Source organism: Colias eurytheme, chromosome 11 (assembly GCF_061535395.1).
Source record: "Colias eurytheme isolate Ceu_HAF_F1 chromosome 11, ilColEury1 Martin Lab GWU primary, whole genome shotgun sequence".
NCBI lineage: Eukaryota > Metazoa > Arthropoda > Insecta > Lepidoptera > Pieridae > Colias > Colias eurytheme.
Window position 1 is genome coordinate 5,872,643 of NC_142990.1, and position 13,981 is coordinate 5,886,623.

Genomic DNA, 13,981 nt, shown 5'->3' on the forward strand with positions numbered 1-13,981 from the left:
TTTTTTAAATTTGTAAAATTCACGTAAAATTTTTACTTATTTAACATTCAACACATTATTTATTTTGTGATATATAATTCTACTATTAAGTACTTAAGAAATTTTATTTATTTCGTAATGAATGTTGTTTTACAAAAACATAGACAAACATTGTTTAATGTTTTATCCTTTTCTATACACTTTATTAGATTTCGTTGTAAACATTTATTTCATATTTATTATATTATAAATTCTTGTGTTTATATAGATTGTTGGTGATATTATATATATATTTCAAAATAATTTATTACGTTATCCATGTTAGTATGACTATCCAAGCGAATTCTGCATAGGGCTGCAATTTTTAAAAAAGTTTAAAATTGTCTATACTGCAAAAAGTGAAAGAAGACTGTGTCATTGGAGGTCATGCACTTTAATTTTAATGATATTTACTGTGTTGTCTTTAATTATTGTTAGAAGTTTGATTAGGAACATATTAAATTAAAACTTCTTAATGATTGTGCCTGTAGTGATTTATACAATTCTAACGGTATGTCAAGGATAAAATAATGTTTTGAATTGAAGATTCATTCAAAATTTAATCTAAGTAGTGACTTATATTATTTCAGGTTTTTAAAAACAAAACGTAGCAATGGCAGATCAATTTTGTTTACGTTGGAACAATTTTCAAACAAATATTGTAAGTGCATTAGATTCGCTGAAGTGCTCCGAGGATCTCGTCGATGTAACACTTACATGTGAAGGCAGAAATATCAAGGCTCATAAAGTAATACTATCAGCGTGCAGCCCGTACTTTAGGAATGTGTTCAAGGTGAATGACTTGGGAGACTATAACCTTCGCGTCTATCTGTAATAATATTACTAATGCATTGGCCTGGAAGGCTAAATACATAATGTGTTTTGAGACCAACTGTTTTATATATTGCTATTTTTAGGAGAACCCTTGCCAGCATCCTGTTATAATTTTGAAAGATGTCTCAGCTGATGATATTCTTAGCTTGTTGTCCTACATGTACCAAGGAGAAGTTTTCATTGAGGAGAGCAAATTGTCATCATTTTTACACACTGCTGCATTATTACAAATAAAAGGCTTAACTGGTGTTACTCAACAGGTAAAGTTATAAACGTTGTAAATCATTATTAAACAATTATTAAAAACATTATTAAATATGTGTTATGTAAAAAAAATTGATTACAATTGCTAAATATAACAGTAAATAAAATGAATTATTATATATACATATAACAAAAAAATCACTTAAATTAAGAAAATTATTAAATAAATAACAATTACGATCAATATTTTAGAATGAAACATTTACAAGTTCAAGTGCTACAAATAAACTTTACACACAGTTGACAATCTACTCAAAATCCCATGGAGGTGCGACACACAAGGAAACAAGGATGCCTGCGTTAAAAAAGAGAAGGAGTAGCACATCAGACAAACCAAATGATACTGCAACTGTGGAGAATTACAAGAAAAGTAAGATCCTGGAATCGTGTGAGATATATAACAGGAATAATGGTCATCAATTGAAATTGGACAACCCCATATTTGGCACTAATAACATTGGTGAAAAGAAAACAGAAACTGCTAATGATTATTCTACGATAAGTAATGGAAAAAGTACTGCACAGGTAATTTAATACTTCTTTCTATAAAGTTATCTCGTTAAAAAGGTCTGTTTGAATCATAATAAGTGAATAGAGACCCAATATTCATATAAAACTGTCATATTCAAAGAACCTAAAATGAATAACAATATTATTATAATCGGCTCGGCGAAAGATGATTCCTATGACACTGACAGTTATTCTCAAGACACGTTACACAAGTTACCATCAAATTAGAAACCTATTGGAGGTGCCTAAAAATGGCATTTATTATTTTTTATGTAGCTTGTGCGAAGAGTATCAATAAACAATTAATGTTGATAATGGTAATAGTAAAGTATCAACACGACCCATCATACGCAATAGCAATCACTAAGACGAACGGCCATAGGAATGAAGGTTCGCCGTGCCCAGTATAATCCTTACTAATATTATGAATGGGAAATTGTGTTTCTATGTTGTTGTTTTATATAGACTACTTTTAATATTGTATAACATCTTGTTCATGTGATAGATTAGATTCAATTAGATTATGATGCATATGCAAAATTTCCTTTGACCATGTAGGCAAAAGGTAACAGCTAGTCATGTTATAAATTTAGCTCTGTAAAGATATATCTATACTTCTATACGAATATTATAAAGAGGAAAGGTTTGTATGTATGTATGTATGTATCGTTTTCACGCATAAACTACTGGACTGATTTTGATGAAATTTGGCACAGATAATCTTTAGACCCTGAGAAAGAACATAGGCTACCTTTAATTGCGAAATATGTACCACGTGCGAAGCCGGGGCGGACCGCTAGTATTTAATAAGAATTATAATGTCTGGTTATTATGAAAAAAATTTCACAGTCACAGTTGCCTAAACTACAGTTAGACTATTAGTCTTTAGTTAAACTATTAGTTTACTAACATTATTAAACAGGATTTTATATTTTAGACCCATGAAGAAGTCCCTGTGGTTGTAAAAACAGAATGGAATGAAGATAACAATTCACCGAACCCGGCAACTGCAAGTTCAGACAATGATGATAGTCTCCCCGATTATGAGAATAGCATGCTGGCGAGATCATTACTATCGGGTAAATATTCTATTTTTTTAAGTTATTGCATAGTTTCTATCGCGGGCCTTGAGCTCGGGGACCATCCAGAAATTTAGTAACGAAAAACCTCACGCTCCCCACTCCGACGGGCGCGGAGGTGTGGCTTGAAAGCATAGCATGCAATAGCTTTACCGCGGCAGTCCCCGAGTGCCACACGTCTCTTTTAAATATAAGTACTTGTAGTATTTCCTAGAATGTCTATGCATGTGTGTAGTGTGATGATTTATTTACATTGTTAGTGACACAGGGACCAATTCTCGTTTTGTGTATAATATTATATAAAAAACATAATGATAAATATAAACATAATATTTTATTTAACAAATAAGTCAAATTGGAGTTAAACTTAAATACCATGTACTTGCAAAGTACAAAATACTAAGTACTAAATTAATTCTTCTTACAGGTATTAATCCGTCAAAAAGTGATGCATGTCAAAAAAAAGTCCCAATCCCTGAAGTACACAACGCAAACAGAAACAAAGACACTAATTCCGAATCAGTTACCTACACTAACAATGTTAACAAAAGTCCAACGAAATCTGCCACTGAAGAGTCAATTGTGAAATTGGAAAAACCGTCACCAAAATCAGATGTTGATTATGAGCCGGAAGTATTACTATCGGAGCAGCAAGATGGCGCTGATTCAGAGAATACTTATACTTCAGAACAATCGCAAGCGTTACTCCTACTAGCGGGGATGTCCACTGTTCCGATTATGAACTCTGGTGCTTCCACATCTCAAAACTCCCACCAACAATCCAATCATGCAGCTATATGTGGAGATTGTCCACACTGCGGAATGAAGTATTCAAACCAATCGGCCCTTAAATATCATGTGAGATTAATGCACTCAGACCTTACTAACAGGCTGTGTTGCTATCTGTGTCCAAGGTCATTCACTATGCGGGAGACTTTTAAAGAACACATGTGGACGAGCCACGGACAACGAAATTAGTTACCGAGTGTTATGGTGCCTTACACAAGTTCCTTGCCAATGGAGTTGAAAATATTATGAAAAGATTGGATAAATGTGCCTTAAAATTAAATTTTTATTATACAAATTGTTAGGAAAATTTATGAAATATATTTGTTATTATTTATATATTATTATAATACAACTCGAATGGCTTCCAAGTTAAGCTAGATGTGAGATCTCTTAATGTAAAATTTAATATAATTGATTTATTCTACATTGGATGGAGGAAAATTAATTTAAGGGATATAAGGTGTCTACTAGTGCTTCATAAAAATTACTACATTGGGCTTGAAATAGAAAAATTGAGTAAATCAATAATGTCTTAGGTTTTTATAGAAATTTATAACATAAATCTCGAAGTGCCTTAAAGTGATTTTGTGTCAAATTATTATACAAAACTGTACAAATTTGATTGGTTGGAAATTGTGAGGTGTCTTATTTATTTACACATTAATATTATATATTATGGATATAAGTTTTACTATATGAGTGAAAGCTGAAGACAAAATTCTTATAAGTTATTAGCTTGTTGGTTGTTTTAAAGGTTTATAATTACAGAAAGTGGACAATTTTAGAAAGTGAATGAGCCCTAGTTACTCTATTGTATGATTTTTAATTTTACGACTAAAAGTCGCTACTTGTTACATACATTTATTTGTTAAGAGATTAAGTATATAGTACAATATTACCGTGTAGTTTTCAGTATTAGATAATATTTGAAATTGTTGTTTTGGATATTGCATATTGTTGACAATACCTATTTATAAACACCTAACCTATAAATTTTATCAGTATTTATATTAGGCGGTAAAAATTAAATATACTAATTTTATAATTTAAGAAATTTTTCTGCAGGTCTGATACGAGAAAAATTACGTGTTGTAGTTACGAGTGTCCTTTGTATATTATTGAAGATTTTTTTTGGTTAAATTTGTGTCAAATACACAAGTTAGAATGGTTGGTGCCAAAAGGACCAGTCTAGTAGGCTGCAGTATAAAATAGTATGTCACTTTTTGTGTGATTTATATTGGTAGTGTGCCCAGTTAGGTATAAGTGAAATAGATACAATTTTATTTTATTTTTAGTCTAATTATGTAAGTTACCAATTCGTTATATTATTTTCCAACCATCTTATTAATATGTTGTAGTTATAAATCTTATTGTGTTATTTGTTATCCATACACTATACCATAAAGTTTATATATTAGAATGTGTGGAATGCCAATAGAGAGAAAAATAGTTATAAACAATTATTAAATTAAGGTTTTTAAGAGATAAGAGAAAATATGAAAATACGATATATTTATAGTATATTATCAAATAATTATTTACTGTATTGTTGACTATGTTATGTAGAATTTTATAAGATTTATATTTAAATTATGTTATAAATTAATTATGCTTCTGATTTGAATGTTTTCTTTAATAAAACCTTTAATTTAGGTTATTTATATTACTAATGATTGATACTTTAAAAATGAACGCAACGCAAATATTATTGATAGTGATTGCATTTTGGAATTTAAATTTCAAATATTAATAAATCCCGGACACAGGTCATAGATATACGGGGTGTAATAAGGAGATATACAATTTATGGGAGTGTTTAATGTAACATTTTTGGATAATTCTTGTTGTATTAAAAAAAATACTATTGTCATTTTACTCATTTAAGGTAAAGTACTTTCGATATCAGTTTAAAGTTTTTTGATACCTGCAATAGATACGGCCTTGTAAATTTCAGTATCAAGCCTATTCGGAATCCGTTATTTCATTTTTGGAGACGTATCTATTGTACCTCATTTAATTTCTTAATTGCAAATTTATTTTTTATCTTCCGGTTACATGTATACTGTATAGTCAGCCCCAAAAAACTTGTTTTTCAAATAGGTATGTTGTCCAGTACGGCTAACTTCGGTCTTTTACCAACACAACATTTTGTGAAAATGAGCGCAGTGATTTTTACGTGATTGTTGCACATGCATATGTCGTGGCCATATCGTAGATTTGCTCATTTCATGAAATGATTGATCATTTCACGAAATGGTCGCATTTCATGAAATGGGCAACATAGTTTGATCAGATTTTTTTTTATACATGATAGATAGGCAGGCGTTTGACCAATATACCGCCTGATGTAAAGCGGTGATGTGATCTATAAAGGAGGACGTCTGCATAGAAGAAGCTTATTATAATAGTCGGGGAATACCGACGATGTAAAAGTTCGAATGAAAAATATAACCACACCTTCGCAGTTCGAATGAAAAATGAATTCGCATAACGCTGAGTGCGTGTGTGCGGTATATCGACTGTGAAGGGATGGAGTTCCATTTCACGCCTAGATGTCCGATAAAGAAATGGAGAAGGTGGAATAAGGTGGTGGAGTTCATACGCACATTCACCGAAATATGTTCTATAGAAGACCGACAGATATGCAACTTGTCGGCGCCCGGTGGTGATCTAGACTGGAGGTTACGAGTTACGACGAATCAACGAGGGATCGGTAATAATTCTGCAAGCTCGCCTCTCGATGGAGTCCAAAGCTCCAAGGTGAGTTTTGGCGGAACCCGCCCAAAGATGACTACAATACTCCACATACGACCGAACTTGGGCTTGATATAGAAGCTGATATTTTAGAAGCTGTTCCGGTGTGAAGTAATGTCTCACTTTAGCAAGTAAGTATTCAAAGGTTTTTTTTCGTTCGTCGGTTCGTTAAATCGTCAATGTTTCACGATTTGACCATCCACATTTGGCCAGATCGTATAAAATATAGAGAGTTCATAAAATATTAAAAAAATTCAGAATAATTTAAGAATTTGTTTATTGTCATTTAATTTAGTGCCGCGGCAGCGGCCGGCGAATGCCAGAAGCGAATGGTTTTTGCAATAGAAAACAGTTGGGTTAGGTTAGACTTTAATAAACATCGAAGCCAGAAGCGAATCGTTTTTTAAAAAAGAAACAATTATAATAATATAGTAGGATATATAAATATAAGTAGTTATGTATAGGATTTTAGACGCAGTTTTTCTTCAATATGAGATATCCGCATTTTCCATAGTAGGTACTCGAACCTCTTCGTCGTAAATCCTTTGCTATGACTTTCTTCATATTGTAATTAAACGAATTATGAAGTTTTTAACTGCGAATAGTTAAATTTTCACCAGCGGCCGCCATCTTATCACATAAACACAGCGCTTGCATCGCCTCTACCAATAATTAATGTAACTATTTTACGATATGATCAAATGATTTTAATCATTTCATAAAAAAACCGCGCGTTTAGTTGACCACATCGAGAAACGATTTTTTATTATTGATCTGCTCAAACCACATCATGATGTGACATAGACATTCAACCATTTCATGAAATGAACAAAAATACGATATGGCCACGAACGACATCTATGGACAAACAGTAAAAAATATTTGTGTTGTATTTGTTGACCATTATTTTGGGGACTATAAAAAAGTCATATTGTATTGCAATTACACCTCAAAAATAAAATTATTGCACAGAAACTGCGCTCCCGTAAGGATTTTTTTTATATTATTATTTATTTTCTTCCACTGATGGTCCGCTCATATTGTTCATAACTAATGTGATGTTATGAAAAGAAGATGAAACCTACACTTTTTAAATATGCACCATTAGTTCCTGAGATTAGTTCGTACAAACAAAATAACAAATAAACTGTTCAGATTTATTCAGATATTTATTTATTTTTTATTGGTTCTTTTCATCATTAATATCAGCCAATTGTGTTCCTACTGTTGGTGTTCCTATAAAACTTGTCTGGATGCCTTATTGTGACGATTGAGCACATTACACTTCCTATAAAAATTATATTAATTTGAACATAGTCCATAATAGTTACATAGTACTTACTTCTATTTCATAAAAATCATCTCGAGCTTATGTGGACGCTACGAATCCACCTCGACGTGCGATATTCCGTCGAAAATCATTAAATGAGGGTGGCGCTACTGTAGCAAGCAAGCAGTTGGAAAGCAAGTGCTAAAACAAGGTTTTAGCTGAAACTTTTTTAAGTGATCTTTGATGCCCAATTATATTATTATAAAATGGTATTGGACTAAGGAAAAAATGGATATTTCTATAGGAATGAGATGTCCCACAGAGGTAAAAATTAGCGGTTACGTTCCTTCGAGGGCTTGTACCCTGAAATATTTCAGGGTATTTTTCTCATATTAAGTATATATATTATGTACTTTACTATAAAATATATACCACAGTATTGATGCAGGTGATATAGCTTATAGTGTCATTGTCCATTGATTATTAATTGCAGAGAAGTAGAAAATAAAAATTGATTTTTCTTGCTGTTCTATAAACATTATTCACCTATTATACATATTATGTATATAAGCATGTGAATTTTTTTCGAATTGTAAATCTTACCAACTCAAGATACGAGGATACAAAAAATCGTTTAGGAGGAGTTCGAAGACAAACACATGCACAGGAGAGTAGCTACAATATATATCATATAGATATATAATATATAGGTAAATATAAAAATGAATCGCAAAATGTGTTGGTAAGCGCATAACTCGAGAACGGCTGAACCGATTTCGATAATTCTTTTTTTATTATATTCCTTGAAGTACGAGGATGGTTCTTATGTAGAGAAAACGTAAACATGTACCACGGGCGAAGCCGGGGCGGACCGCTAGTAGGTAATAAAGACTATAGAATATACTTAAAAATCTAATTTCAGTAAGTATTCAAATTTCACTGAAGTTGAGGTCAGTACTTAGATATAAAAAAGCTTTCTGTAAAAGATGCCCTTACAGCTTTGAAGATAATCTCTACCAGACATTATTGTGTGGGTATTGGACTATTGGGTATACATCTACATAAGCGTTGACAAATAATACTTAGGGTGCACTCACACACATCAGTCACCGTCACGGCACGTCACCGGACAGGATTAAAAAAAAATATGTATCAATAGTTCTAGTATGACTCTGTTCCCACACGACAGTCGCCGGCACGAAATCTATCAGTGACGTCACCGGTCAGGCACGTCAAATAATCTTTCCATACATGTATCATACTTTTATCCCCACTCACCCGGTGCCGTCACGTCTCAGTTCAGTCAGCGTCGTGCTACCGTCAATAATTGCTACATGTTCTCTAGCGTGACACACGTCTAATCACTGACTAACCTGATGTATGTGTTCAATGATTCAGTCAAACCGGCGACGTGACTGACGGACAACATGACGGTGACTGGTGTTTGTGGATACGTACACAAACCGTCACCGATCAGTCATCGGTGACTTGACGGTGACTGATGTGTGTGAGTGCACCCTTAACTGTGTAAATTCCTACATTATTTACTGGAATAGATGCATCATGCCTATATCTATAATATGAAAAATTAAATAATATTTTAATATCTATAGTAGGTAACGTAATTCGGTAGATCTTACTTAGTTATAGATCATAGAATTTGCCTCTGATTATTCATGGTACCTATAATTATTCTAATTAATGTACTCGATAGGTAATGCATATTATTGAGTAAATCATATTATATATTCAGTTTTAGGAAAAACGTGGTTATACAAAACAAGTAGGGGAGACCGGGTACAAAAGTAACAGTGGGTCGAAAGTAACAAATGCTCTCAAGATTTATCCAATGGGCGAACACCGCTTAGCCTCTGTCAGGCGATAGCCGAGAGTGCCCCCCTTAACCCTTATTCAAACGCGAGCCTGTGGAGGAGCTAACAAAAGAGTAAGATACGTTCCTGGGTAATTTTGGGTCGTAGATTTCAAAAATACACACAAAAAAGGGGTTAGTGGGGGGGAAGTACCCTTTTTTCGGTGGGAAGTATATATCCCGTCATCTGTTCTCTCTTGTAAAAAGTTTGGAAAGGTGGGAACTATAGCTCCCAGTATCCACTCCAGACATCAATATTTTAAAACACTAGTTAGTTGCCCTGACTCCACTTGTGAATTTAATGTTATCGTAAAAAATTATAAAGATCAAGTTTTTTAATAAAGGAGGTGAAAGTACTCATCAATGCAAGTTTCTTTTAGTGAGGGAAGAATTCGGGAATTGAAAAATGAATGACTTCAACATAAAAATAGCATTTTTCTAAAACAAAATAAAAACAATAGGTAAATACTAATGTATTGAGTTAAGATTTCTAATTATCTGATCAGGAAATAACGAATAACAATAAATAAGTTGCTTATACCAACTAAAAAAGATTTTTTAGACACACAGATTTTATATATAGAATTTCCGAATGTCGTGTGCAGTGACGAACACTGGGATGATATCTTCCCACTTAAAGACTTAATTTCAATCGACTCTACCAAGGTATAAACGAAAGATTCTGGGCATATTTTTACGTTTCACGCAACCGTAATATAGTCTAGTTTACATAGCTAGAACTCAAATCTACTTAGCTAATTTTTTTTGAGCACTACACCAAAAACTAAAAAATAACGGTCGTTTTCGGCTGCAAAATCACGTCACCTGACTTTGAAGTGTGTTTACCATGACATGTAATAATTCTCTGAAAAGTGTTTCCATGAAAAAAGTTCTCTAAAATGTTAAGATTGCGTAGATAAATATTACACTGCATTAGGTTGAAGCATATAAAAATAAAACACGATTTACTTCAATCTGAGACGTGGGAAGTATAGCTCCCAGCGTTTTAATAAGGGTTAATTGTATTCATTCACCGCGTGCGTCACGCGCTGTTAGGCTGTGTGACAAGACGCAACTTGTTTTCACGAATCAAAAGTAAGATTTTCGAAATTTTTTTATTAGACGTTTACGTAGTCTAAAAAGGATGATAGAAATCTGAATATTTGCATATCCATTCTTGATTAGAGTAATTGTACATTGCTCATAATCATTTTTATGTAGCATGTTCCGTTTTAAAGTTTTGTTGCACGTCTTGGCAAAAATATAGACGGGTACAAAAGTAACATAGCCCTATGGGTACAAAAGTAACATGTTATTTTTGTCCCATTATGATTATGGGTGATTATACAAAAATGGGGTAACTTTTGAGGATATTTTGTTTACTATATTTTTTATATCAGATTGTTACAAATTAGGGTGTATATGATAGCTAATCTAATGAATATATTGTTCCAAATCGGGCCAGCCAGTTTTTTAAGTAGATTGTGAGATATTTTAAATTTTCTGGAATTGGCCTCCAGGGGACTGACGAGGCTAACATGGTACTGATAAAAAACACAATTTTGTAATATTCTTAAAGAAATTGAATGAAAATTACTACAAATCTCTTAGTTTTAATAATGGCACATGTCTTTTAAGTATTAAAATCACTTAGTTACGTTTAAAAATGATAATTTACGTTTAAAAATGATAATTGTGATACTGGGAAAAAACAATGTTTCAAGTTTCAAAACAGCCTTCTGACATTTAACGCTACGTGAATATTCTTACTCTCTTACTTAACTTTTTCTACTTTGACTTAGTTTTACTTGATATTTCAAGTAATACACAAACAATAGAAACAAAAAAACGGCCAAGTGCGAGTTGGAGTCCTAAAAAACCTATTTTTTATTATGTTTGTAACTAAAAATTTACACTTTTAGTAATTTTTCCTTATCTGTGTTATAAGACGTTGCTATTTACCAAGTAGAAGTAAACTTTATAGCAGTTTATAGTAGACTGTATACACGGCAAGCATCCTGTGTGTTTTTTTATTCCCTTGCGAATATTGAATTTTGCGGAAATTTGCAGTATTAACGGATTGAGGTATCTTTTGATTGCGTTGCGTTATAAGTTTGATTTTTTTACAGCCCCAAGGGTTCTTATTCTTGAGTATCCAATATAAATTTCAGATTGATACCTCCACGCGTTCCAAAAAAAACGTCTTAACAGACAAACGGACAACAAAGTGATCCTATAAGGGTTCTGTTTTTTCCTTTTGAGGTTCGGAGCCCTAAAAATCTACCAATATTTATGTTAAAAGTACTAATTATAGTAAAATTAAAAACCAAAGTCTCGAATGAAAGTCTCATCTGAGTTTTCATAAGAGCCCCTTGACATTTTTATAATGTTATTAAGTATATTAATTAACTTTTATGTTATTTTGAGGTAATTTTACTTCACAGTAATATACGTATACGTATTTATCTGATAAATATAAAAAGCTATGCCCTGAAAGCATCAAAATCAATAATTAAAATAAAATAAGATCTTTTTTAATAAAATTATTAGTAGTTTGTTTCAATAGCTCTTTTCTTTGCTACTCTTTCTTAAATGTTTCTTCCCTAGTCAAATTGAGGTTCTTTTAGCGTGGCGCAGGATGTTTTAAACTGAAATATAAAATAGAAATACTTATACCAATAGCAATCAAGATAAAAGTTCTCAAAAACGACAGAATCATCAGTACTATGGGGTCGCGTCAGTCCTCTGGCACGATATCTGACAAAGGACTGATGCCAGCGGATTGATGAAAAGGGACTTAATATGAGGTTATAATCACAAATTATGTTTTTTTGCCTAATTTCTAATATCAACAAACTATATTTTTACAAATCATAGTTAACCATTTATAAATGAAAATAAAAATCGGATTAACAATAAAATAACGACTCACCATAGGACTGAAATGTTGACTGGCGCAGCAAGATTTTAGAGGACAAACACAACCCTAGCGCTGGTACAGTTATGACGGCCGTCAAAATATGCGGTGCACAAGTAACTTCATTACCAACATTAATACTTAGACAGGGATTTGACCTCGACTTGGTGATATTTAGCGAGAATTACGAATTTAAAAAACACACAACGGACTGACTAGTGAAAACGATGACAAAGTTTAATTTTATTTTTTAAATAAAATAGAAAACATTGCGTTATGAAAGTTGTAGTATATAATACTATGTACATCAAAGATTGTAGTGAATTAGTAAGTTTTCTTAAATCGATGATAATGTTTAAACGATATTCACTTGATTGTTGGTTTTCGGAGTTGTGACATGCCAAAGTACTGACGTTTGAGGTATTAATTTATTTTTTTTATTCATTTGTATTTTAAATAAAGAAGTGAAATTGAGTGACCAAATAAAGGACGCTTCATTGTTTTAAAATAGATTGTTATTTGAATAAAATATAATAAGACTTTGTTTAAATTGGCTGATGACATCGAGTTACCCCATTTTTGTATAATCACCCTTATATATATTTTTATGTACATCTTTACTTCAACAGAATGCCACGACAACGCATTAGAACTACTGATCGAGGAATTACCGACAGGGCTGAAGTGCATTTTGAAAGATATTGCAATTTGCAACAATTATAGGCCTTGCAAAAAAATATAATATTCGCTATGTAAAATTATATAGACTTATAAAAAAATAAAAGCCGGTAATACTAGTGCAGCTACCTTGGGTGGATCGAGATTTACAAATAACAAGTAAAGTAATTTACGCGACTATTTAATCGAGTGCTCTGCAGTTTATTTTCGGTTATCTCCATCAACGAGCATAATGTGAATAATTTTTTTGATAACCTTGCTGAGGTATTGGGAAAGGTACCAATTTGAGCCAAAAGATATTTGGAATATGGACCACTATCCATATACCTAACAAAATTGTAGATTAAAAAAGGATTAAACAAGTAAGTAGGTGCCATAACCTTAGCAGAGCCTGAAAAATTTGTAACTGTTGCTGTTGCCGTTGCCATTAATGCTCTAGGAGAACACATCCCGCTTCGTTTGTATTGCCGAGGGTCCTGTTGGTTGTGCTGGAGCTCGGAATGCTGAATGAATGTGGATGGATGCAGGATGTAGAATTTTTAAGCTATTGCATAGCTTCTATCGCGGGCCTTGAGCGCGGGGACCGAATCAAGAAATTCCGTAACGAAAAAACCTCACGCTCCCCACTCCGACAGACACGGAGGTGTGGCTTGAAGGCATAGCATGCAATAGCTTTACCGCGGCAGTCCCCGAGTGCCACACGTCTTTTTTTTTTATTATAAAAGAATGATTCCCTTAATTAATCTCATTACTTAAACTAAGAATATTTTTATCGATTTGTTTTATATTGTATTTGTAAGAATTATATTTAAAATACAGAAGTTGATATGTGTTATTAATACAAAGTCTTTAAACAAATAATTTGTTGATTTACCATCATAATATTGTATTAATTACCAACCCCTTTATCTCGTTACTTTCGACCCACGACGTGTTACTTTCGACCTGCTTACGGGGTCGAAAGAAACAACTGACGATTTTTTTTTAAATTTCGTTTA

General features: G+C 32.6%; 1 protein-coding gene across 3 annotated transcripts; it reads left to right on the forward strand.

Annotated features, from left to right (window-relative positions):
- The first annotated feature begins 376 nt into the window (after positions 1-376).
- LOC149904595 (uncharacterized) lies at positions 377-5,112 on the forward strand. 3 transcript variants are annotated; one of them, XM_090107214.1, is made up of 6 exons: positions 377-529; positions 591-811; positions 936-1,112; positions 1,309-1,641; positions 2,564-2,705; positions 3,133-5,112. In XM_090107214.1, exons 2-6 carry the CDS (start codon positions 632-634, stop codon positions 3,681-3,683), a joined length of 1,383 nt encoding a protein of 460 aa, XP_089963340.1. In that variant the 5' UTR covers positions 377-529; positions 591-631; the 3' UTR covers positions 3,684-5,112. The 3 variants fall into 3 exon arrangements, with proteins under 3 accessions (XP_089963340.1, XP_089963339.1, XP_089963341.1); XM_090107213.1 differs by having other exon boundaries at positions 609-811; XM_090107215.1 differs by having other exon boundaries at positions 609-811; positions 1,357-1,641.
- Positions 5,113-13,981: the final 8,869 nt, after the last annotated feature.